Source organism: Palaemon carinicauda, chromosome 12, assembly GCF_036898095.1.
Source record: "Palaemon carinicauda isolate YSFRI2023 chromosome 12, ASM3689809v2, whole genome shotgun sequence".
Taxonomy (NCBI): Eukaryota; Metazoa; Arthropoda; class Malacostraca; order Decapoda; family Palaemonidae; genus Palaemon; species Palaemon carinicauda.
This window is the reverse complement of record NC_090736.1, coordinates 12904117-12930850: the sequence shown is the minus strand read 5'-3', so window position 1 is coordinate 12930850 and position 26734 is coordinate 12904117. Positions and strand designations below refer to the sequence as shown.

The 26734-nt window shown below is 43.6% G+C and overlaps 2 protein-coding genes across 5 annotated transcripts in view; one reads left to right on the top strand and one right to left on the bottom strand.

The window, feature by feature from the left end:
• Positions 1–5683, bottom strand: part of LOC137651227 (glycerol-3-phosphate phosphatase-like) — a 41612-nt gene extending 35929 nt beyond the window's left edge. Inside the window, exons 1-2 of the mRNA XM_068384424.1 lie at positions 5433–5683; positions 3687–3847 (exon numbers count right to left, since the gene is read on the bottom strand). Coding sequence (XP_068240525.1) covers positions 3687–3847; positions 5433–5517 — 246 coding nt within the window. The 5' untranslated portion in view covers positions 5518–5683. The remainder of the gene's footprint in view (positions 1–3686; positions 3848–5432) is intronic.
• An 896-nt stretch (positions 5684–6579) lies between these two features.
• The window catches only part of LOC137650517 (pseudouridylate synthase TRUB1-like), a 104026-nt gene continuing 83871 nt past the window's right edge, over positions 6580–26734 (top strand). For 2 of the 4 annotated variants that reach the window (XM_068383741.1, XM_068383744.1), the window contains exon 1: positions 6775–6848. The gene's annotated coding sequence lies outside the window, so the exon portion shown is untranslated. Of the gene's footprint in view, positions 6628–6774; positions 6849–9110; positions 9182–26734 lie in introns of those variants that run through there. The other 2 variants (XM_068383742.1, XM_068383743.1) reach the window with 2 other exon arrangements.

The window sequence follows — 26734 nt, the reverse complement described above, 5'->3', positions numbered from 1 at the left end:
GTTATGTTAGGCTTTTACCAGGAAAAAATGGTCCATGGTTGCAAAAGAGCCTATATCCTCCTACAGGATATGTTAGAATGTGTTCATTGCTATTATGGGATATAGGATCGAATACATTTTATCCATCCTCTCCCTTGTCAAGGAGGATGGGGAAGATACATCTTAACAGGTTCTATAAGTAAAGGAAGGTTGTTCAATTATGAACCTAACCTGAATCCAACATCCAGTCCAGCCTATAGCGGTCACAATTACTGTACCCCTAAGAGTAGTGAAAGAAAAAGAAAATTTGGGTAGACGGCCAGTCATTCTACCTTTCATTCTAGGCTTATATAGAAGTTGCTATCTTAGACATGCTTCCTGTCCAGTGAGGGAGGGAGCTAGGCTGGATACACAACCTGCTAAGCAGCCACTATAGGACCAAGTGCAAAGGTACCAAAGGATTTGTTGGTAAACTCCCCAGGTGATGGGAGGGAAAGGCTGTCTGGTATTTTATCACTTACCCAGTCTGGATTTAGAAAAATGCAGTCAACGACTGATGTGTTGATACAACTGGAATTCTCTATTTGTGAAGCCTTTGCTCCCAAACAGCACCATATAACAGCCTTTTTTACCTTGAAAAGGTATATGATACTGCATGGAGATATGGTATACTTAGTTAAAACCATTCATGAATTGGAATTACGAGGAGAGCTACCATTGTTCATTCAATCTTTTGTTTCACAGATCAAGTGAGAGAGGGGGAAACTCTATTTGAGAGGAAATGTCAGTAAGAAGGCATTCCCCAGGGTATTATGCTAAGTGTAACACTATTTGCACTAGCCTTGAATGGGATATCCTCCATCATTCCCAAAGATATTCACTCAACATTATTTATAGATGATCTCTCCATATCATTTGCTAGATATAGAATGTCGATGGTTGAGAGAAAACTGCAAATCTCAATTGACAAATTTATTCAGTGAGCTGATATGAATGGATTTGAATTTTTGACAAGAAAAACTACTGTTGTCCATTTCAGTTGTATTCGGGGAGTACATCCACATCCGGATATGTACATCAAAGGCCAACTGTAGGCTTACATGGGTTCCTCACTTGAGAGCTTTAAAAAGCTTTTAAAAGTTTTTTCCCATACATCATGGGGGGCAGACTACAAAGCTATTGTAAAGTTTTAAAGTAATTAATTTTTTCAAAAATTAGTTATGGGTGTGAAATTTACTCCTCGGCCACCCCCAAGTCGACTAAAGATTTTAGGTTTTATACACCATACTGATATCAGATTGGCCACAGGAGCCTTTAGAACTTCACCAATCCCAAGCCTCCTTGTTGACGCTGTAGGGTTACCTTTCGACCTTTACTGAAAGTCTTCTGTTGTTTGGTATTGGTTTAGGTTACAAAGACTTAACTAACTCCTTTTATGGAACATGTTGCAGAACATAGGGAACCGACTTTTAAATATACTGATGGCTCCAAATCTGATGCTGGCATTGGATTTGGACTATACAGTAATGGTTTTAATTGTAGAGCTGCACTTCCTTTAACAGCTTCCAAATTTACTGTCAAATTGTATAACATGTTAACTGCTACTGAGGAAATACTGTTGGAGGAGGAGGGTAATTTTACCATTTTAGTGATGTAAGGAGTGTCCTTCAAGCTTTGAAAGTTTTTTATTCGACTAACCCTTTAGTTTTAACAATTTTACAATGGCTTTTTATTATTGGACAGTGGTATAACAGTTCAATTTTGTTGGGTTCCAGCAGATGTAGGTGTGTCTGGGAATGATAAGATGATTAGAGTGATACTATTTTTTTTATTTCATCAGCATCATCTCCCCTACGCCTATTAATGCAAAGGTCCTTGGTTAGATTTTGCCAGTCGTCTCTATCTTGAGCTTTTAATTCAATACTTCTCCATTCATCATCTACTTCACGATTCCTAGTCCTCAGCCTTGTAGGCCTGGTTCTTCCAACTCTTCTAGTGCCTTGTGGAGCCCAGCTAAACATTTGGTGAACTAATCTCTTTTGGGGAGTGCAAAGAGCATACCCAAACCATCTCCATCTACCCCTCATCATGATCGCCATGATCTCCACATATGGCACTCGAGTAATCTCTTATTGTTTCATTTCTAATCCTGTCCGGATATTTAACTCCCAATATCCTTCTGAGGGATTTGTTCTCAAATCTACTAAATCTATTTGAGATTGTTTCATTGTCATACCATGACACATGTCCATATAGTAACACAGATCTCTCTAAACTGATATATAATTTGATTTTTATATGAAGTTTCAGGCGATTTGATTTCCAAATTTTACTTAACCTACCCATTGTCTGATTTGCTTTTTTCAATCTTTCACTAAACTAATTCTAAAGACCCTGTATTGGAGATCATAGTTCTTAGATACTTGAATGATTCTACCTCATTAATCCTTTCTCCTTCCAATGATATTTTATCTTCCATTACATACTCCATTCTCATCATCTGTCTTTCTTCCATTTATCATGAGCCCAACCCCGTGTAATATTTCATGCATTCTGGTAAGCAAGCATTGCAAATCCTATAGTGTTCTGCTAATGACAGCATCACCAGCATACTGTAGGCCTGCTAATTTCCTATTATCAATCCAGTCCAATCCTTCTCCACCATCTGCGACTGTTCTATGCATAACAAAGTCCAAAAGGAGGATAAACAAATCTAGGTGACAACACATTCCCTTGGAGTACCCCGCTGTTAATTGTAAATTCATTATTTACTTTACAAATTAAATTTTTTCCATAATCTTTTTTTTTTTTCAAATCCCTAGTTATCATAGTGCTCCCTAGCCCTAGGGTCAGTTAGTTTAGTTGAGATTGGGATCATTTAGTAAGACTCTGAGCTATTCCTGGTCAAAACAAGTTCTTTACATATTTCTTAAATAAGAATATAAATTCAATCCAAATTGGCAACTAAAGTGAACCCTCGCTACTTCGCGGTTCGACCATCGCGGACTCACCACTTCGCGGATTTTTTCCATAACCCATATATATACAGTAACATATATACATATATATGTATGCATGTATTTATGTATATATGTATGTATGTATATATGTAGGTATGTATATGTGTATACATGTAGATATATGTATATATATATATATATATATATATATATATATATATATATATATATATATATATATATATATATATATATATATATATATATATATATATATATATATATATATATATATATATATATATATCTAAAGTAGGAAGATGTGATGTAGTTCTAAGGGAATAATATGGGAAATATGTCTGGGTAATAAGCAAAGCTCTACCTCCAGTTTGTTTCTTCATTATGATCAGAGATAAATGTAAACAAAACATTGGTTGCCATTTTTTAACGTGCTTTTTAGCGTGTTTAGGAAACGCATGATATAAAATTGCCTTTAATATTTGTGCCTGTTTTAGTTTAGGGTACTGTAGTACATGCATTAAGTGTTCTGTACATTAAAGGGTAGTTTGTTAACAGTACTACGTACAAGGGAAGGTTTTAAAAGTCTGAATATACATGTTGAATAAATAGGTAAATATGGTGTCACTACTTCGCAGATTTTCACCTATCACGGCTGCGTCTGGAACCTATCTACCGCGATAAACGAGGGTTCACTGTATACTTTTAAAAACATAGCTGTAAAAATACCTTCTCTGCAATGAATCCCAAATTCTTGCACTTTTCCACATATTCGTCTCTAGATTTGGTCGAGTTATTTGTAACATAGAATACTTTTTTGCCTAAGGCATGTAACTTGTTTAGGGCCTCGTTAGCTTGTCCGATGATTTTATCACCAGTCCACAAAACACCTGCAAAAGAAACATGCACTTCTTTTAATCATTGCATTATACAGTACTTCATTTTTGATGGAATTGTACAATGTATACCTATTTTATGATCAATCACTTTAAAAAGATAATTAGGCGAGATTCAAAAATAGGAAAGTCGCAAAATAGTAAATAAGAGAGATACTATGAAGTTGTTACATAGAGATAAATAAGCATTGATAGCAGAATCAGAGGAAGAGGTCGTAGAAATGTTTGAGCAATTGAAGAGTGTAATAGAAAAGATAGCCGAAACCAATGAAAGCAAAACCTAACTTATTATGGCATAGAAAGAATTAAAGGATAAAGTAAATGGTTCAATACTTCAATATAGGAGGATTTTGTTATAAGTATATACAAGATGCACCTGCCAGTAATCATAGCCCTGCTCTTAACAAACTTAAATGCTCCTGTATACATTTCTCCCCCTGCATTTACCTTCATACTTCCCCGGGGAAAAATTATATCATTGTCAGTCTAGGTCCTTAGAGAAATAGGTCAAAAGTTAGTTTAGGAGAGCCTCTGCATTAGTAACTGGACACATTACTTTCGTTCATCCAAGGATTATATGGTAAATATTTACCCCTTTGACCCATACTAAAGTTTGTTCAATTTGGATATAACCCAGGGACATGGATCCTCAGGGTACAATGTCATAGGTCTGGTACTATCCATAGCTTTCTTAATTATTCAGAGATGAGAGGAGGAAGTTTGTTTATGTTTACCATCATTTTATTAATGAGACTGCTATTTTCATATTTTATTACATTACATTAATGTATTAATTCATAAATTGGTGAAAGTGGCCATTATTTCCGAGTGATGTGAAATAACTGATGGAAGACTGACCTTTGCACAATTGCACAGATTAAGGATACAGGCAGATGGGCCTAATCTAAAATGCACAATTTGATTCCTTGGATATTTACGAAATGAAACGGTGTTGTAGGTGAGGATTTGGAACAGGAAGAGGCCCTCAGGAGTTAAGCCCCACCTAGTAAACTAGAATACGGTATCCTAGGTTAGGATAAATAGGTGTGCTTAGGTTACAATACATCTCTGCTTTTCAGTCATTTTTGAGATAGGCGATACATGTTTGGCCCCATAGGTATTCTAAGTTAGCCATAATAATACATATAGGTGGCCGCTATCATACATACACCCAAGATAGAATTTGAAAAACACTCATTTTCAGGATAAATCACCTTGGCATCGCAAAATGCAGGTCGGAGGCAAAAATCCTGCGCAGTATGATGTCGCAAGTCACCTAATCAAGTTGTATGGATGTCAAAGTTCTGTCCTTAAAAAGTGGCATTAACCGGTTGGCCTCCTTAAATTAAGCAATGGATACAACAGTTAAGGGATGAGTTGTCGCCTGTAGGTAAGGATACAGCTCCTAGTTTAGGTTAGGTGGTGTTCTTGTGTTTGTTTCCCTTTTTAAGATATATTATTTTTCAGACTAACTTGGAATTATAAAACATCTAGAATTTTAAAATATAAATTTACCAGTTTTATTCTGCTCAATGCATAGATTGATCCCACATGTAAAAAGCTGTTTTCTTCATCTTACCATCACAGTCCGTTAGAACATTGTCAAAACTATCAAGGAATTTCTTCAGACAGTCCCTGTCAATCCTTTTTGGAAGTCTGGCCATTTTAATAATTTGAAGCGTACAGCTTAATTAATTTGTTCTTTAGACGATACGTCGACTGATAACCCCACTATCAATTTATCAAAGTTAGTACATAACCAATAATTTCGTAATGGTTTGAAGACGTTCAGATGCAGCTAGCATAACTCTTTCCCGATATTATTTGTACTTCGTTCGATGTATACAGTGATTTTTTAAATAGAATTTTAGTAGCTTTGTAACAAAATTATTTAATTAAAAAAAGAACTGACAAATTTAGAGTGTGTTTTAATGTTATTCTCTTTGGATTATATTGTAAGCCAAGTTATCTGCAGCCATTCGGATACAATGTTTATATTTCTAATTTTCTACTTCCTGAGCCGGTTTTCCTTTCGTAGTTTCGTCATTTGGATGTAGGAAAACGTTAGCTTGCAAGAATATATCTTAACAACCAGTAGTTATCTACTACGACTTCATTTTAGATTTATCAAATTGGTATATAACAAGGCATTTCGTAATAATTTAAAGGCTTTCAGATGCAGCCTAGCATTACTTTCCCGAATCTCGATATTATTTTACTTCGTTAGATATATTTATAATAATTTTTAGAGTTAAATTTGGGTTTCTTTGTAACAAAATTATTCAATAAAAGAGAACTGACAAATTCATAATATTTTTTTAATGTTGTTCTTTGGATTATACAGCAAATGAAGTTATCTGCAGTCATTCGGATACAATGTTTATATTTCTACTTCTTCCTCGAATTGATCCTGTCCGGGCACTTATATTTTCCATAGTTTAGTGACATATAAGAATAAAAGCAATTGAGCTCCAACAACCATAGGAAGAATATAGTGCACAAACAGTAGGAAAATCCCTTTTTAGTGAAGAAAATGTTGAAAATAAGAAAAGTGTATTTCAACAAATTGGAATGAAAAGAGAAAAACTAGTGAAAGTAAGGGACACAAAACTAAAAGACACAGAGGTGCCGATGCAAAGGCGAAGCCTCAACGTGAATCTGATCCGACTTGGTCAACTTGGAATTGGATGCATATAAAAGAATTTAAGTTCAAACTGACCACAATAGGTTGCCAAAACTGATGATAGCAAGGTGTTATCCTATCTAATTTCAATGTAGAATGGAATGAAAGCAAAGGTTGAGAATCATTACGGCATTAATTTATTTATGGCATAGGTTATATAAATTAAAGAATAAGCTTAGAAGCTTTGCACCTATCTATAAAGGGATAGAGTGCCCGCAAACTTGTTTTGCGGAGTGAGCAATAAGTAACCAGGAACCAGGACCCGGATTTTCATTCGAACTTCGAATTTTTGTCACTTGAAACTTTGGAAACGTTAGTATACAAGGATAGGTCATCATAACCACTATTAGTTACCTACTTCAACTTTATTTCATTCCTACAATATTGGTTCCCTATTTCTGGAATGATTTGTGGAATGATCTTCCTAATCGGGTGGTTGAATCAGTAGAACTTCAAAAGTTCAAAGTTGGAGCAAATGCTTTTTTGTTGACCAGACGGACATGAGTCTTTTTATAATTTATATATGACATTTTTGACGTTGTTAATAGTTTATATATGATATATCTCTTTTGACATTACTTTTTTAGAATGATTTATTGTTAATTTGTTCTCTTCAGTTATTTATTTCCTTATTTCCTTTCCTCACTGGGCTATTTTTCCCTATTGGAGCCCCTGGGCTTATAGCGTCTTGCTTTTCCAATTAGGGTTGTAGCTTGGATAGTAATAATAATAATAATAATAATAATAATATTGCGGTAAAGGTGAAACTTGCCATTTCCAGAACACGTCAGACCCCCTTTTTTATATAATTAACCTCCTGAAGTTCACTGCTTTCGAATAGGTACTATGTCCTGTCTTCTTTAACCTCACATAACATGTGTATGTTATCATCTTCATTTGTTCCTTTAAAGTTACATCGTAGATCTAGCATTTTAAGGCTAGCCCACATAATCATTAATATCTCTCATTTTATAAATTCTTCAATGTATCTCTTCCGTTACCGTTGGTGAATATTTACTTTGCGTCTCCCATTTACCCATTTGATAGCTACACTTTTTGTTATCCTGTATTTTTTCTCTTCCCTACCCCCTTATTTCATAAAATTTATATTTCGTTCACACTTTCACCCTAACATTAATATAAGGTTGAGGAGAGAGTTTCTCTGTTTTTAAGATTTTAACCCTTTCAAGAAGGAAAACCACGAATTACTCGAATCTCCTTGAAAATGACCAAAATCCCCATTATATCACTGCAAACCCTTAGAAATCGATAAATAATATGTTTTTATTAAATTACATTATTTTTTAGTAAATTGATTAAGTAAAATGTGTATTTTAAAACATTTTTCTATAAACCTTTTACACAATATATACTGTAAATGAGTACAGAACCCAACAAACCCACCTAACCTAACCTAGTAGTTCCCAGGTCAAACCCCTAGCCTGGGCAAGTCCCCAGACTCCCTTCCCAAGTCACAAACCTTCCCAGGTCACAACCCCTAGCCAAGGTTCTACTTGAAAATATATAAGAAAATATAAATGCTAAAAACATATAAATTATTATTATTACTTGCTAAGCTACAACCCTTATTGGAAAAGCAGGATGCTATAAGACCAGGGGCCCCCAACAGGGAAAATAGCTCAGTAGGAAAGGAATAAAAGAAAAATAAAATATTTTATGAATAGCAATACCATTAAAATAGATATTTCCTATATAAACTATAAAAATTATAACAAAACAAGAAAGAGAGAAATTAGATAGTATAGCGTGCACGAGTGTACCCTCAAGCGAGAGAACTCTAACCCAAGACAATGGAAGACCATGGTACAAAGGCTATGGCACTACCCAAGACTAGAGAACAATGGTTTGACTTTGGAGTGCCCTCCTCCTAGAAGAGCTGCTTACCATAGCTTAAGAGTCTCTTCTACCCTTACCAAGAGGAAAGTGGCCTCTGAACAATTAACGTGTTTTAATAAAAACACTTATTTATCAATTTCTAAGGGTTTGCAGTGGTATTGGAGGGAATTTCGGTAATTTTCAAGGGAATTCCAGTATTTACCTGAGGATTAAAGTAAATCCTGGGGATTCCAGTAATTGGAGGTACCGTTCAAGAAACATAGGTGTGGTGGTTGAAATTTTGATTTTTAACTATTTTTGTATCTTATATATACTATATATTAATCTTTTTATCAATCAGATTTAATATAGTATATATGTTTTTTCCACCCCAAAATTATCTGGGCCAGCTCTGTAAGAGTCGATTATGGCTCATTGGACTGGTTGATCTTCTTGTTTTAAGAATAATAATCTTTACTCTATCTTCTAGTATCTCTTGCACTGGTTAGTTTCTTTTGGACCCTTTGTAGTTGGTTGGGATGGACCGGGTCACTAATCAGAATGTGGGTAAATATTTACTATAGCACAACATCCCTAATGAAGAAAATAAGAATTTCGCCTGGTGTATTTATAAGTACTTTAAATTGTTGTGATGCAAATAATTTGTGGAAACCTACATTTTTCACATTTTAGATATTTTGAAATTCCAGAAGTAATGAAAAAAATTTAAGGTTTCCTTCTTAGCTTACCCTAAAACTTAAGTCAACCCTGTGTTTGCTTTCCTACTGGCTGCACTCCTGGCTGGCAAGGTAACATTAAATAATAATATTTCGTAAATCGTACAGTAAAACTAGCTTTTTAATATAGTTTTTAAATATTTAACTTAGCCGGTGAATATATAATAGCTGCAACTCTGCGGCTCGACAGAAAACACACTAAAAAAACTCGCGAGCGATCGCTATGAAGGTTGCGGGTGTGCCCACCAGCGCCAACTGTCGGCCAGATACCACTCTTGTATGTAAACAAAACCTTCAATTCTTCTCTGTCGACGTTGACGACAAGACGTATTCATACTCGCTGTAGAACCTGGAGTTTTCTCATCATATTTGGTGAAGTACTTCATTTTGGTTTGAGCTTTCGCAGTGCAGGTGTTTTTCCTCAACATAAACTCTTGAACTCTTTATTGAATCGGATTATTTGTTGATGACTTGGATTGTTTTTGGAATTTTCTTTGACTAATTCAAAATGGCTGACCCTTCTCAAGTACCTAGATTTCGAAAGTGTAATGCTAGGGACTGTAATAGGCGTCTTCCAAAGGCTTCTCTCGATCCACATACTGTTTGTTCCAATTGTCGGGGTAAAACCTGTCAATTGGGAGATCGGTGTGAGGAATGCGATAAATATGCACGTAGAATCGAGAGAGATAGGGTAAGGAGAAGTTCATCTAGGTCTGTAGATTTTTCCTCTCCACATGCCCCTGAACCTAATCCTTCCCCTGTAGTGGTTGTTCCTAACCCCCCTTCTAGCACTCAGGAACCGTCTATGCAAGACATGTTACGTGCTATTCATGCCTTGGGGGAGAGAGTTGAAGCGTTAGCAAGTGACCGTAATCAACTCATGGCTGACGTGAAGGAATTTAAGTGCCATAGTGCCACGGCGGAAAGTGGGAAAGTGATTAGTGCGCAAAGTGTTGTGAACAGCGTTGCGACCGAGGGTTCGTCTGTTCGTGCCTGTCGTTCACCTAGTCCGGGACCTCTTGCAAGCTCCCAAGCCCAGGGGAGAAGCAATGTCGTACGACTTATGGGTTCGAGAGGCCTTGATCAGCGAACAGACGTTCCCTCTATGGTATCAGGCGTATCTCACCAAGATCACCCCTACCATAAGACGAGAGAGCCCATTTTTACCTCGTGTTCCGAAGGCTTTTCACGCAAGAAACCGTGGAGCAAGGTTTCTAGGCCTCTTAAACGGAAGTCGGTCCCTTCAGGACAGGTCCAACGTCCTGGATGTAGTCATTGGGACAGTTCGGACCCGTTGCAGTCATCGGATGACTGCTCGCCGCCTAAGCAAGGCAAAGTTGTGCCGTCTCAGACGCTAACCCCGTCTGTTACCGCACCCATTCCCGTGGACCCTAAATGGGTTATACTGCAGGACATGCAGTCTAAGCTTGCGTCCCTTATGGAAGACTACAATGCCGATAAGGTTTCCGTTGAGCCTAGCCGTTTATCTCATCGAGATCCTGGCCGTCAGCCACCCAAGTGTTCTATTGTGCGTCCTGTTGACGCTGGTGTAGCCAACTCACGTCAAGCGGTTGGGGTAGTACCACACTCGATGCGATCTCGTGTGGATTTTCAGCCGCATGTGGACGTTAGGCAACTCGCTGATGCGCCTGGTGACGTTCAGGACGTTCACCAACCATCGGAGTTCACTTGTTTTGACGCTGAGCGTCAACCTCCGCAACCTAGAGTTGTTTTGACTGCGCAGCCTAGGCGGTCTAAGCAGTCTCGGGTGGACGCTGTGCGTCCTCACGCACCTGTTGTTGTTGACAGTTCTCAGACTGTCAAGCAGTTTCAGGACGCTGCGTCCTGGTCCACCACTTATGCACCAGTGCGGGTGGACGCTGCGTGTCAAGCATTGCCAACCCCTTTGCTTGTTTCTCATCAGTTGTCAGATGAGGAACTTTCGGATGAGGACGTTGCTGACCCTCAGCCTGACGATCATCCTTCAGATATTGATGAACCTAGAGCAGTTCTGCCATCTATGGACTTTAAAAAAGTCATGCTCATTTTTAAAGAGTTGTTTCCCGAACACTTCGTCTCTGTGGCTCCTCGTTCGCCGCCGTCTGAGTTTGTTTTAGGCGTACCTGCTGACATGCCAGCCTTTACAAAACTCGTACTCTCTCGCTCGTCCAAGAGAGCTTTACGGCTGTTAGGCGATTGGTTGGAAACCAAGAGGAGTTTAGGGAAGACGGCCTTTGCCTTCCCCCCATCTAAACTCTCGTCTAGATCGAGCGTCTGGTATGCCACGGGAGAAGTTCTCGGCTTGGGAGTCCCTGCCTCTGCCCAGGGCGACTTCTCAAGCCTTGTAGACTCTCCCCGCCGCCTAGCCATGAGACGCTCGAAGATTAGTTGGTCATCCTCAGACCTTGACCATCTACTTAAAGGCATTTTTAGAGCTTTTGAAGTTTTCAACTTCCTTGACTGGTGTTTGGGAGCCTTGAGTAGGAAAATCTCATCGGCCGATAGAGATGTCGCCTTACTCATTATGTCCTGCATGGATAAAGCCATCCGCGATGGATCCAATGAGCTCTCCTCCTCGTTTACTTCAGGAGTCCTTAAGAAGCGAGAGTCTCTGTGCTCTTTTCTGTCAATGATCTGAGCTACTCTTTGCCCCTTTATCAAAGTTTTTGTTTCCTGAACTTTTGGTTAAGGACATAGCGTTGTCTCTAGTGCAGAAGGATACCCATGACTTGGTAGCGTCCTCTGCTCGCAAAGGGACCCCTTCGACTGCCTTTTCTGCTAGACCTAGGATAGACACTCCAGCGTCCAGGTTTATTCCGCCCTTTCGTGGCAGAGCCCCCAGCAGGGGAAGTACTCGTGCCGAAGGAAAGAGAGGAAAGAGGAAAGGAGCCAAGTCCTCACGTGGCAGAGTCTGACTGCCCGCAGCTTCAGACAGCAGTAGGTGCCAGACTCAAGAACTTCTGGCGAGCCTAGGAGAAGAGAGGCGCAGATCAACAGTCTGTGAGGTTGCTCAGAGAGGGGTACAAAATTCCATTTGTACACAAACCTCCTCTAGCGACTTCCCCCATCGATCTCTCTCCCAAGTACCGAGAGGAAGCAAAGAGACAAGCCCTGAAGCTAGAAGTGTATCTTTTGCTAGAGAAGGGAGCGGTGGTCAAAGTCTCGGACCTTCAATCACCGGGGTTTTACAACCGTCTCTTCCTAGTACCAAAGAAGACAGGAGGTTGGAAACCGGTGCTAGACGTCAGTGCTCTGAACGTCTTTGTCACGAAGACAAAGTTCACCATGGAGACCACGAAGTCAGTCTTAGCAGCGGTCAGAAAGGGAGACTGGATGGTCTCTCTCGACCTAAGAGACGCATACTTCCACATCCCCATTCACTCAGATTCCCAACCTTTTCTGAGGTTTGTGTTCGACAATGTGGTGTACCAGTTTCGGGCCCTGTGCTTTGGCCTAAGTCCTGCTCCTCTCGTGTTTACGAGGCTTATGAGGAATGTGGCAAAATTCCTCCATTTATCGGGTATCCGAGCCTCCCTTTACTTGGACGACTGGCTTCTCAGAGCCTCGTCCAGTCATCGCTGTCTGAAGGATCTCAATTGGACATTGGATCTGACCAAGGAATTGGGACTTTTGGTCAACATGGAAAAGTCACAGCTGATCCCATCCCAAACTATACTGTATTTAGGGATGGAGATTCGCAGTCCAGTTTTTCGGGCTTTTCCGTCTGCCCCCCGAATAGATCAAGCCCTGCTAGTAATCCAAAGGATGTTGAAGAGAGGAGAACGTTGCTCAGTCAGGAATTGGATAAGTCTAGTAGGAACTCTATCATCCCTGGAGCAGTTTGTCTCGCTAGGAAGGCTACACCTCCGACCTCTACAATTCCATCTAGCTTTTCACTGGAAAAAGGACAAGACGCTAGAGGCGGTCTCGATCCCGATTTCCGAAACAGTAAAGGCTTGCCTGAATTGGTTGAAAGACAATATCAGTCTACGAGAGGGACTTCCTCTAGCAGTTCAGAAACCAAACCACGTTCTATTCTCAGACGCATCGTATTTGGGTTGGGGTGCGACACTGGACGGTCGGGAATGCTCAGGTCTGTGGACCTCAAGTCAGAGGAGCATGCACATCAACGGCAAGGAGCTTTTGGCAGTCCACCTGGCCTTGATGAACTTCGAGAGTCTCCTTCGAAACAAAGTGGTGGAGATCAACTCGGACAACACCACAGCCTTGGCGTACATTTCCAAGCAAGGAGGCACCCACTCCCTGACACTTTGAGATCGCAAAGGACCTGCTCATTTGGTCAAGAGATCGAGGCATATCCCTGGTAACGAGGTTTATCCAGGGCGACTTGAACGTTCTAGCAGATTGCCTCAGTCGGAGGGGTCAGGTAATTCCTACAGAATAGACCCTCCACAAGGACGTGTGCAAGAGGCTTTGGGCGACTTGGGGTCAACCCACCATAGACCTCTTTGCTACCTCGATGACCAAGAGGCTTCCAATCTATTGCTCTCCAGTCCCAGACCCAGCAGCAATACATATAGACGCCTTTCTCCTAGATTGGTCTCACCTAGACCTATATGCATTCCCACCATTCAAGATTGTCAACAAGGTACTGCAGAAATTCGCCTCTCACGAAGGGACAAGGTTGACGTTAGTTGCTCCCCTCTGGCCCGCGAGAGAGTGGTTCACCGAGGTACTTCGATGGCTGGTAGACTTTCCAAGAAGTCTTCCTCTAAGAGTAGACCTGTTACGTCAGCCCCATGTAAAGAAGGTACACCAAAGCCTCCACGCTCTTCGTCTGACTGCCTTCAGACTATCGAAAGACTCTCTAGAGCTAGAGGCTTTTTGATTGAGGCAGCCAGTGCGATTGCAAGAGCGAGGAGAGCTTCTACCATTAGAGTTTACCAATCGAAGTGGGAAATCTTCCAAGACTGGTGCAAGTCAGTATCTGTATCCTCGTCCAGTACCTCTGTAGCCCAAATCGCTGATTTTCTCTTATACCTGAGAAGAGTTCGCTCCCTTTCAGCTCCCACGATCAAGGGCTACAGGAGCATGTTGGCTTCGGTCTTCCGGCATAGAGGCTTAGATCTTTCCAACAATAAAGATCTACAAGATCTCCTTAAGTCTTTTGAGACCTCTAAGGAACGTCGTTTGGCTACTCCTGGATGGAATTTAGACGTGGTCCTAAGATTTCTCATGTCAGACAGGTTTGAGCCTTTACATTCAGCCTCCCTGAAGGATCTCACTCTTAAGACTCTTTTCCTGGTGTGCTTGGCCTCGGCTAAAAGAGTCAGTGAGCTTCATGCCTTCAGCAAGAACATCGGTTTTTCGACAGAAAAAGCCACTTGTTCTCTTCAACTTGGTTTCCTGGCCAAGAATGAACTGCCTTCTCGTCCTTGGCCTAAATCTTTTGATATTCCTAGTTTATCAGAGATCGTAGGCAACGAACTAGAGAGAGTATTATGCCCCGTTAGAGCTCTTAAGTTCTATTTAGCTCGTACTAAGCCTTTACGAGGTAAATCTGAAGCGTTATGGTGTTCGGTTAAGAAACCATCCTTACCTATGTCAAAGAATGCTTTGTCATATTTTATCAGATTTTTAATACGAGAAGCCCATTCCCACTTGAGTGAGGAAGACCGATCTTTGCTTAAGGTTAAGACGCACGAGATTAGAGCTATAGCAACTTCCGTGGCCTTCAAGCAAAATAGATCTCTGCAAAGTATCATGGACGCGACCTTTTGGAGAAGCAAGTCAGTGTTCGCGTCATTTTACTTGAAAGATGTCCAGACTCTTTACGAGGACTGCTACACACTGGGTCCATTCGTAGCAGCGAGTGCAGTAGTGGGTGAGGGTTCAACCACTACACTTCCCTAATTCCAATATCCTTTTAATCTGTCTCTTGAAATGTTTTTAATATTGTTTTTATGGGTTGTTCGGAAGGCTAAGAAGCCTTTCGCATCCTGGTTGATTTGGCGGGTGGTCAAAGTCATTTCTTGAGAGCGCCCAGATTAGAGGTTTTGATGAGGTCCTGTTGTATGGGTTGCAGCCCTTGATACTTCAGCTCCTGGGAGTCTGTCAGCATCCTAAGAGGATCACTGGGCTCCGTGAGGAAGACAGACTTACAAGGCAGAGTAATCGTCTAAGTCAACTTCCTTACCAGGTACCTATATTTTTCAATATTAATCTTACCCGATGATCATGTAGCTGTCAACTCCGTTGCCCGACAGAAATCTACGGTCGGGATACGCCAGCGATCGCTATCCAGGTGGGGGTGTACACAACAGCGCCATCTGTGGTCAGGTACTCAAGTACTTCTTGTCAACAAGACCTCAATTTTTCCTCTGTCGTGCCGCCGGCAAGACCTACATGGATACGCTGTTGATTTTGAAGTCTTTTGTTCACGATTTGGTGATGTATTTGCTCTGAAATTTAGCCTTCGCTGTTCAGGAAGCTTTATCCTTAGCTTAGCAAGCTTTTGGAATTAATTTGATTCGTTGGTTAACGATCTTTGCTTTATTTTGGAATTCCCCCTTGACTACCTCTAAATTCAAGATGTCTGACCATTCCCAAGTTCCTAAATACAGGCAGTGTAGTGTTAGGACTTGTAATAGGCGTCTTCCGAAGGCCTCTATAGATCCTCACACCGTATGTTCCAATTGTAGGGGAAAATCCTGTCAATTGGAAGATCGATGTGGGGAATGTGCTGGGCTTTCGGAATTCGATTTTAATGAATTCCTCAGATATACACGTAGGTTAGAGAAGGAGAGAGATAGGAGGAGTTCTTCTCGCTATGTGGATTTTTCCTCTCCCCATGCCCCTCAACCTTTTCCTTCCCCTGTGGTGGTGACTCCCGAACCTGCTACGAGTGCTCAGCCTGCAATGGCTGATATGTTGCGTGCCATTCAGGCTCTCGGTGATAAGGTGGAGTCGTTGGTTAGTGACCGCAATCAGCTCTTGGCAGATGTCAGAGAGCTGAAAGCGAAGAGTGCAGTGGGAAGTGTTAGTGCTAGTGCTGTGCATAGTGTCAGTGTCAGTGTTGCGCATGAGGGTACATCTGTGCGTGCCAGTCGTCCTCCCAGTCCGGGACCTCTTGCAAGCTCCCAAGCCCAGGGGAGAAGCAATGTCGAAGGACCAAAGGGTTCGGCAGGCCTTGATCGGCGCACGGATGTATCCTCAGTGGTTGCGGACGCATCTGCTAAGGATCGTCCCTTCCACTCCCAGACGAATGAGCCCTTACATTCCTCGTCTGTGGAAGAGGTTTCCAGGAGGAAACGGTGGACCAAGGTCTCACGACCGCTCAAACGTAAGGTCCCTTCCGAGCTAGTCCAACGGCCCAGGTGTAGCCACTGGGTCAGTTCGGACTCGCCGCAGTCATCTGATGACTGCACACCTCCCAAGAGAGGTAGAGTGGTCCCTCAACAGGCCTCTGCTCCGTCTGTTGTTGCTCCAACCACAGTAGACCCTAAGTGGTCCATGCTGCAGACTATGCAGTCTCAGCTTGCGGCTTTTATGCAGGAGTATCATGCCGAGAAGGCTAACACCTCTCCTGTTAACCTACAACCCGCAGAGGTTGTGCGCTCAGCAGATACTGCGGCTGCCTGCTCCCACACCCCACCTGTGAGAGCTCCTCCACCGATGCGCAGTCCTCACTGCCAGACGCATGTTCTTGCTGCACCATCTGCTAACATGCGTGAGCTGCCGCATCAGGAGTTGCCGGGTTCCAGCACTATGCGGCATTCTCCTCAGCCCATGCAGCATGCTCTGCAGACCTTACAGCATGCTCCGCATACCATGCAGCATGAGCCGCATACCATGCAGCATGAGCCGCATACCATGCAGCATGAGCCGCATGCCTTACAGCATGCTCTGCATACCATACCGCATGCTCCTCAGCCCACCGCAGACCCTCCCACACACCGGCCCTCTGCTTTTGTTGTTGCCAGCTCACAGTCTGTCCAGCAGAGGCATGATGATGGATCCGCAGGTACGCATGCACCCGTTCTGCAGGATTCAGCCGTTCAGCTTGCTGCTCTGCCTTTGCCACTCACAACTCAACTTTCGGATGAGGATGTATCGGAGGATGAAGCTGCTCATCTGGATGATCCTCACTCTGATGTTGAAGGACACAAGTCTTCGCCACCCTCCTTAGACTTTCGCAAAGTCCTTGCTTTGTTCAGAGAATTGTATCCTGAACACTTTGTGTCTGCAACCCCTCGTTCTCCTCCCTCCGAGTTTGCTCTGGGCATGCAGTCTGCTGCGCCTGCCTTCACCAAGCTTGTTCTCGCCAGATCATCAAGGAGAGCTTTGAGGGTTATGGGGGACTGGTTGCATTCCAAGAAGCAACTGGGAAGGATCTCTTTTGTGTTTCCTCCTCCCAAGCTGGCTTCTAAGTCGAGCGTCTGGTATGCCACGGGAGAGGAACCTGGCTTGGGGGTTCCTGCCTCTGCCCAGGCCGACTTCTCAAGTCTGGTTGACTCTCCCCGCAGGTTGGCTATGAGACGTTCGAAGATCTGCTGGTCCTTTTCCGATCTTGATCATATGTTGAAGGGAGTCTTTCGTGCCTTCGAGATATTCAACTTCCTCGATTGGTGTTTGGGAGCCTTAAGCAGGAAGACTTCCCCTTCTGACAAGGACTCGGCCATGCTGATCATGTCCAGCATGGACAAGGCAATACGGGATGGGTCTGGTGAACTTGCGGCTTCATATGTATCAGGGGTCCTCAAGAAGAGAGAACATCTGTGCTCCTTCTTATCTGCTGGTATCACTCCTTGCCAGAAGTCAGAGTTGCTGTTTGCTCCTCTCTCCAAGTGTCTGTTTCCGGAGGAGTTGATTAAGGGGATGGCTGCCTCTCTTATCCAGAAGGATACACATGACCTCATGGCTTCTTCTGCACGTAAGGCTAAAACCTTACCTTCCGTGCCTAGACCCTTCCGCCCTTTAGCAGTTGATACACCTGCTTCTAGGTTCATCCCGCCCTTTCGTGGCAGAACCTCCAGCAGAGGAGGTACCCGTGCAGACAGTCACCGTGGCAAGTCCAAGAAGGGTTCCAAGTCCGCAAAAGGCAAGTTTTGACTGCCTTCCTCTCCAGACAGCAGTAGGAGCCAGACTCAAGACCTTCTGGCAAGCTTGGGAGAGCAGAGGTGCAGACGCTCAGTCTGTGAAGTGGCTAAGGGAGGGATACAGAATTCCGTTCTGCCTCAATCCCCCTCTAGCTACATCTCCCATCAACCTCTCTCCCAACTACAAGGAGAAGGACAAGAGGCTAGCGTTGCAACAAGAGGTGTCGCTCTTGCTACAAAAGGAAGCAGTGGTCATAGTCCGGGATCATCAATCCCCGGGCTTTTACAACCGTCTCTTCCTTGTAGCCAAGAAGACAGGAGGTTGGAGACCGGTGCTGGATGTCAGTGCTCTCAATGCTTATGTCACCAAGCAGACGTTCACGATGGAGACGACGAAGTCGGTCTTAGCAGCGGTCAGGCAGGAGGACTGGATGGTCTCGTTAGACCTGAAAGACGCATACTTTCACGTCCCCATCCATCCAGACTCCCAACCTTTCCTAAGATTCGTCTTTGGAAAGGTTGTGTACCAGTTCCAAGCCCTGTGCTTTGGCCTAAGCACGGCACCTCTTGTGTTTACGAGACTGATGAGGAATATTGCGAAATTCCTTCACTTGGCAGACATCAGAGCCTCCCTCTATTTAGACGACTGGCTTTTAAGAGCTCCCACAAGTCGTCGCTGTCTGGAGAATCTCAGATGGACTATGGATCTGACCAAGGAACTGGGCCTCCTGGTCAATTTAGAGAAGTCCCAGCGCGTCCCATCCCAGACCATTGTTTACCTGGGTATGGAGATTCAGAGTCGAGCTTTTCGGGCTTTTCCGTCGGCCCCAAGGATCAACCAAGCCCTAGAGTGCATCCTGAGCATGCTGAGAAGGAACCGATGCTCAGTCAGGCAGTGGATGAGTCTAACAGGGACACTTTCATCGCTGGCCCTGTTCATCGAGTTAGGGAGACTCCACCTCCGCCCCCTTCAGTATCATCTAGCTGCTCACTGGATAAAGGACATGACGCTAGAGACGGTCTCAGTTCCTGTTTCCGAAGAGATGAGGTCTACTCTAACGTGGTGGAAGAACAGCATTCTTCTCAAGGAAGGTCTTTCGTTAGCTGTTCAGACCCCCGACCACCGTCTCTTCTCGGACGCATCAGACTCGGGCTGGGGTGCGACATTGGACGGACAGGAATGCTCGGGAACATGGAATCAGGAGCAAAGGACACTTCACATCAATTGCAAGGAGTTGTTGGCGGTTCATCTGGCCTTAATAAACTTCAAGTCCCTCCAGCTAAACAAGGTGGTGGAGGTGAACTCCGACAACACCACAGCCTTGGCTTACATCTCCAAGCAGGGGGGGACTCATTCGAGGAAGTTGTTCGAGATCGCAAGGGACCTCCTCATTTGGTCAAAAGATCGAAGGCTCACGCTGGTAACGAGGTTCATTCAGGGCGATATGAATGTCATGGCAGATCGCCTCAGCCGGAAGGGTCAGGTCATCCCCACAGAGTGGACCCTTCACAAGAATGTTTGCAGCAGACTTTGGGCCCTGTGGGGTCAGCCAACCATAGATCTGTTCACTACCTCGATGACCAAGAGGCTCCCATTGTATTGTTCTCCGATTCCAAACCCAGCAGCAGTTCACGTGGATGCCTTTCTGCTGGATTGGTCCCATCTCGACCTGTATGCATTCCCGCCGTTCAAGATTGTCAACAGGGTACTTCAGAAGTTCGCCTCTCACAAAGGGACACGGCTGACGTTGGTTTCTCCCCTCTGGCCCGCGAGAGAATGGTTCACAGAGGTACTGCAATGGCTGGTCGACGTTCCCAGGACTCTCCCTCTAAGAGTGGACCTTCTGCGTCAACCTCACGTAAAGAAGGTACACCCAAACCTCCACGCTCTTCGTCTGACTGCCTTCAGACTATCGAAAGACTCTCAAGAGCTAGAGGCTTTTCGAAGGAGGCAGCCAGAGCGATTGCCAGAGCAAGGAGGACATCCACTCTCAGAGTCTATCAATCCAAATGGGAAGTCTTCCGAAGCTGGTGCAAGGCCAATGCAGTTTCCTCAACCAGTACCACTGTAACCCAGATTGCTGACTTCCTGTTACATCTAAGGAACGTTAGATCCCTATCAGCTCCTACGATCAAGGGTTACAGAAGTATGTTGGCAGCGGTTTTCCGCCACAGAGGCTTGGATCTTTCCACCAACAAAGATCTACAGGACCTCCTTAGGTCTTTTGAGACCTCAAAGGAACGTCGGTTGTCCACTCCAGGCTGGAATCTAGACGTGGTCCTAAGGTTCCTTATGTCATCTAGATTTGAACCGCTCCAATCAGCCTCTTTTAAGGACCTCACATTAAAAACTCTTTTCCTCGTATGCCTAGCAACAGCTAAAAGAGTAAGTGAGATCCACGCCTTCAGCAGGAACATAGGTTTCACATCGGAAACGGCTACATGTTCCTTGCAGCTCGGTTTTTTGGCTAAAAACGAGCTTCCTTCACGTCCTTGGCCTAAATCGTTCGAGATCCCTAGCCTGTCCAACTTGGTGGGTAACGAACTGGAGAGAGTACTTTGCCCAGTCAGAGCTCTTAGGTACTATCTAAAAAGGTCAAAACCCTTACGAGGACAATCAGAAGCCTTATGGTGTGCTGTTAAGAAGCCTTCGCTACCAATGTCTAAGAACGCAGTTTCTTACTACATCAGGCTTCTGATTAGAGAAGCTCATTCTCATATGAAGGAAGAAGACCTTGCTTTGCTGAAGGTAAGGACACATGAAGTGAGAGCTGTGGCTACTTCAGTGGCCTTCAAACAGAACCGTTCTCTGCAGAGTGTTATGGATGCAACCTATTGGAGAAGCAAGTCAGTGTTCGCATCATTCTATCTCAAAGATGTCCAGTCTCTTTACGAGAACTGCTACACCCTGGGACCATTCGTAGCAGCGAGTGCAGTAGTAGGTGAGGGCTCAGCCACTACATTCCCATAATCCCATACCCTTTTTAACCTTTCTCTTGAATACTTTTTATTGTTGTTTTGGGTTGTACGGTCGGCTAAGAAGCCTTCCGCATCCTGGTTGATTTGGCGGGTGGTCAATTCTTTCTTGAGAAGCGCCTAGGTTAGAGGTTGTGATGAGGTCCTTTAGTATGGGTTGCAGCCCTTTATACTTCAGCACCTAAGAGTCGTTCAGCATCCTAAGAGGACCGCTACGCTCAGTAAGGAAGACGTACTTAATAAAGGCAGAGTAATGGTTCAAGTCGACTTCCTTACCAGGTACTTATTTATTTTATATTGTTATTTTGAATAACTAATAAAATGAAATACGGGATACTTAGCTTCTTTGTTAACATGTATGCTGGTCTCCACCCACCACCCTGGGTGTGAATCAGCTACATGATCATCGGGTAAGATTAATATTGAAAAATGTTATTTTCATTAGTAAAATAAATTTTTGAATATACTTACCCGATGATCATGATTTAAAGGACCCGCCCTTCCTCCCCATAGAGAACCAGTGGACCGAGGAGAAAATTGAGGTCTTGTTGACAAGAAGTACTTGAGTACCTGACCACAGATGGCGCTGTTGTGTACACCCCCACCTGGATAGCGATCGCTGGCGTATCCCGACCGTAGATTTCTGTCGGGCAACGGAGTTGACAGCTACATGATCATCGGGTAAGTATATTCAAAAATTTATTTTACTAATGAAAATAACATATTTTGGTTTTGTTATATTGATAACTGTCAAAATGAAAAAAACTCTTAGCTTATACGCTGTAAACATAATTAACTCTGGTCTCTACCCACCGCCTTGGGTGTGAATCAGCTATTATATATTCACCGGCTAAGTTAAATATTTAAAAATGATATTTTAATTATAAAATAAATTTTTGAATATACTTACCCGGTGAATATATAAATTAAATGACCCTCCCTTCCTCCCCAATAGAGACGCAGCGGGACGAGAAGAATTGAAGGTTTTGTTTACATACAAGATTGGTATCTGGCCGACAGTTGGCGCTGGTGGGCACACCCGCAACCTTCATAGCGATCGCTCGCGAGTTTTTTGAGTGTGTTTTCTGTCGAGCCGCAGAGTTGCAGCTATTATATATTCACCGGGTAAGTATATTCAAAAATTTATTTTATAATTAAAATATCATATTTCAGACCAAGATAAGCAATATTTGATTTAATAGTTATGGATGGTTTTGTCTTTTTATTAAAAATCAGGTATTTCCTATAGAAAAATGCCCGCCAATAATGTCCCCATAAAATAAATAAATTTTGCGAGTAATAAGAAGGTTTAGGCCTGTCCCATCCAACTACAGTACATACCCTGCATATGATGTTGTGAAATAGCATAATTATTTTATATTCAAACCTATTACTTACTAGCCATATACCTGTTTTTGCTGCTTACCCTGAACCTACTGTTGTGGTAATATTAAAGTTTCCATGATAAGCATATCAAGGCTATGCTTTGTTAACTAAATTTCTTTCCCTAAATTTTTTCTGCTTCTAGCTGGGTGCTACATACAAAAAAAAAAAAAAAAAAAGCGACTATTTATAAACACTGTTAATCCATGTGCAAATAGGCCTTCAAAAATGAGGTCATTAACTGGTTTGTGAATACTGTTATTAATTTCTAAGCCTAATCCTTCCCAAAGTAAGTATAATGTGACCTGAGTAGGTAGAAGGTTAGCCAGGGCACCAGCCACCCATTGAGATACTATCGTATCGCTGTAGAGTTATTGGTTCCTTTGATTTGCCAGACAATACTACATTGGATCCTTCTCTCTGGTTACGTCTCGTTTTTCCTTTGCTTACACATAAACTGAATAGTCTACTCTATTCTTTCCACATTCTGCTGTCCTCATACACGTGCCCTCACTGAAATTACAAAAGAATTCCTTACTCAAGAGGTTAATTAGTGGTTAATTACTGTACAATACTGTAATTGTTCAGTTGCTAATTTCCTTGTGGTAAGGGTAGAAGAGACTATGAGGACACTCCAAAATCAAACCATTGTTTTCTAGTCTTAGGCAGTGCCGTAGCCTCTCAACCATGGTCTGCACTGTCTTGGGTTAAGAGTTCTCTTGCTTGAGAGTTCACTCAAGAACACTGCTATCGTGTTTCTCTTCCTCTTCGTTTTTTGGAAGTTTTTATAATAAATACTGTATATGGAAGATTTATTTTAATGTTACTGTTCATAAAATATTTTAATTATTCATTACTTCTCTTGTAGTTTGTTTATTTTCTTATTTCACATGGCTATTTTTCCTGTTGGAGCCCTTAGGCTTAAAGCATCCTGCTTTTCCAACTAAGGTTGTAGCTTAGCTAGTAATAATGATAATAATTGGTCAAGACAGTCCCGCTTTTAGACGAGACAGTCCCCCTTTTAGGGGAGACAATTTCACTTTTTTCACGTATGTCTGCCCTACATTTTAATAGAATAGTACAGTAACTGATTTTCTCTGACACTAAATACAAACCCTTCACTCTTTATTAGGGAATATTCTTTCGGTGAAACTGGAAGACTAGCCATAAGACTTTCAGCGAGGTGTAACTACCCCACCGCTAGTTAGGGGGGGTTGTAGGACTAGAACCAGCTACCCGCTCACACACACATGCACACCACTGTTGTCTCATCCATTTCGCTTTTGGCTCGGTTGAGAGTGGATATTCGTCTCTCTCCAACGCCTATACTAAGTGGCTATTATTAGACTTATTTTTCTTTTTGTATTTTTGTGATTGTTTTTCTTCTTGACGGCCGTCATGCGGACTTGTCCTGGACTTGAAAAGCACAAATGCTGTACTTTCATGTCTTCGGTCAAGACAGAGCCCCATTTGCTAAGCCCGTCCTGCCGAGTTTGACCATGTAATCAGGGTGACACCTGTGAGGATTGTAAGGAATGACCATCCTCTCAGTGGGAGAGATTTAGCAGGTGGCGCAAGAAGAAGTCGAAGAGGAATTCTTCTCCATTGGGGTCATCCTCGAAGTTTAGGAAACCTCGACTGACTTCTTCCACCCCTCGATTTCTTCCTGAAGCTCCTTCTTGTTCGACCTCCTCAAGGAATCGATCGAGCTGGAATGGTGACCCTTTAATCCCTGGACAGCCCTTAGGTAAGAAGAACGTTACCGCTTCCCTTAGTGAAGCAGGAGAGTCTTTTTCTATTGACAAGCTTTTACAGATTTGGCCTTCCTTTGATATCTCTGGTCCTCTGTCGAAGGAGGAAGGATTGTTGGAGTTGCTACATTTGGGAGCAGAGAGGAAGCGAACGCCAGCTTCCGCAGAGGTGGATGTTGATCTTCTCCCAAGGAGTTCCCAATCCCATACCTGGCGCAGTCTCTCCAGCCCAGTCTCCGACTTTGCCTGCTACAGTTCCTGACGCTCCCATGCATACTTTCCCTGGTCGTGAAGGATGCTCTTGCAGCACCTTCATGTCATCGGGTAATATCGACCCTCATTTTCTCTGCCCGACCTGCAAGGGGCTTCTCTGCAAGCAAGGTTTGCCCTACGACGAGTGTAGGGAGTGGTCCGCCTCCCAGTGGGAGAAGTTTGGGCATTGTAGGGAGAAGAAATCCAAAAGAGATCTCTCCCCCAGGGTCTTCTTTAGGGGGAAAGGACCTCAGACTTCCTCTTCCCGCACTCCTAGACGTCTTTCTGAAGCTCCTCCTCGCCTGTCCTTCTTCGGGGGGCCGATCGAGTAGGAGCGTAGACCAGTTTACTCTATGGCAACCTCGGGGTACCAGGGGTGCTGTTGCTTCCCCTAGAGGAGTGCCTCCAGCCTCCAAAGAACCATTTTTTCTTTCAGATGTGCTGTAGGCATGGCTGTTCCTGGGAGTTAGGAGTGACTGAACCCCCTTCCAAAGAAGCTTTACTTCAGCTTTTTCAGCGTGGCGCGCGGAAAAATCCTTCACCTGCCCTTGTGGTTGCCTCTACTGCTGACGCATTTGCTCTTTGTGAAGCCCAACTATCGCCTTCTCCTGGCCCTTCCACGCTGTCTCGCGGTCATTGCTCCCGCTTTCCCATCTGACAGCCTCCTGCCGACAACGAGTCCTCTCGCCATCTTCAGATCTCGTCGTTCCTTAACGATCCACAGACTTCCCCACAGGCACCGTTCCAGCCCTTGTGACAGTGTCGGGGAGCCCTGCAGTTAACCCCTTATAAAATCTAAGAAGGATGGTAAGTGTAGTAAAGTATCTCCCAGACCAGCAGACAAGATGCCAGTGTCGAGAGGCGAGGTCCACGCCTAGTCCGATAAAGCTAAGGGCAAAGGCAAGTTATGTGCTATCCCTTGTCCCTAGGGTTACCCCATCCCTGACCCAGTGATACCCACCCCTCCCCCTGTGTCCATTGTTCAACCCTTGTGCTAAGGGGGTCCTGGGCCTATTCCTCATCCCTCATTGTGAGTGGTTGTGTCTCCAGTCCTACTTGTTGAGGTGTTATAGGTCCCTGTGAGTGTGCTATCTCCTCCTCCTCTGACAGCGTGTTTCTGTGTCGTGGCTGCTGTTAGCGTAACCCGTGTGGTTTCTCCCATCGGGGGAGCATTGTTGTCAACAATCACACTCAGATCCTGACTGCTCTGCTTGCAGACCCAGCAAGGGGAAGAAGCAGGTGCGCTGATCTTCCTAATCCTCTCACTCTTTGTCGTGGTTCTTTTTATCCTCTAACACAGATTCTAACTCTTTTAAGATGAAGAGGAGGAAAAGGTCAAAGAACTCTGGGAAGGTTATCCATAGTACCAGGGATAAGACTCCCAGTGAAACCACCTCTTTTTCAAAGGGGGTGGACAGCACCCATGTGATTCCCAGATTTCTTGGGCCAGTGCACAGGGCGAGGCTGGCTCCAGTGTTCTGGGCCATTGCCACTGCCCAGCGGGCAGCCTGATACACTTTTTGTTCCAAGGTTGATGGAGTGCTGTGACGACCTCTTTCTCTCTTCCTTCCGGGATGCTGGATGCCTGTTAGTCCCTCTACTAATGAGTTGTTTCTACGGTTGGTAAAGAGAATGATACCTTTCAAGGACGTACTCAAGTGCATGCTCGCTTTGGTAAGCCAAAAATGTAGGGTAGAGGGCTTTATTCCCTGTTCCTTAGAGCATGGAGCCCTAGTTGCTCCTTTGACCAACCCACAGGAGGAGAAGTACTTGGTACTTATTCGCCTCTGCTGGTTTACGTGCCAGGGGGTCTCCTCCTATTGCTATAGGCCTGTTTGGTACTTCTTCACCCACAATTATATTCCATACTGCCTCGCCCTCAGCCTTGGCAGGTTGTGAAGGTGCTCAGGGGGAGGATGTCTCGAGGACTCCGGCCATCTAAAGTAGACTGTTCTGAGTTAGAGAGTTCCTTTTTGAAGGTCCTTGCAGTCATTCATGAGTGCAACCTTGTGGGGTAAGTGACTGTGACACCGCCTTTGGCCATTGATTGGCACTTTGGTGCCCCTCAAGAATTGAAGCCTTTGCTGGAGTAGCCATGATTGGATCTCGTAAACTTGGCCCGGTTGGATGATCAAATGATCAGATCTGTAGGTCTGAGAATTTACTCTGATCCAGAAGGGCAAGCAAGATCCTACCGCCCCCCA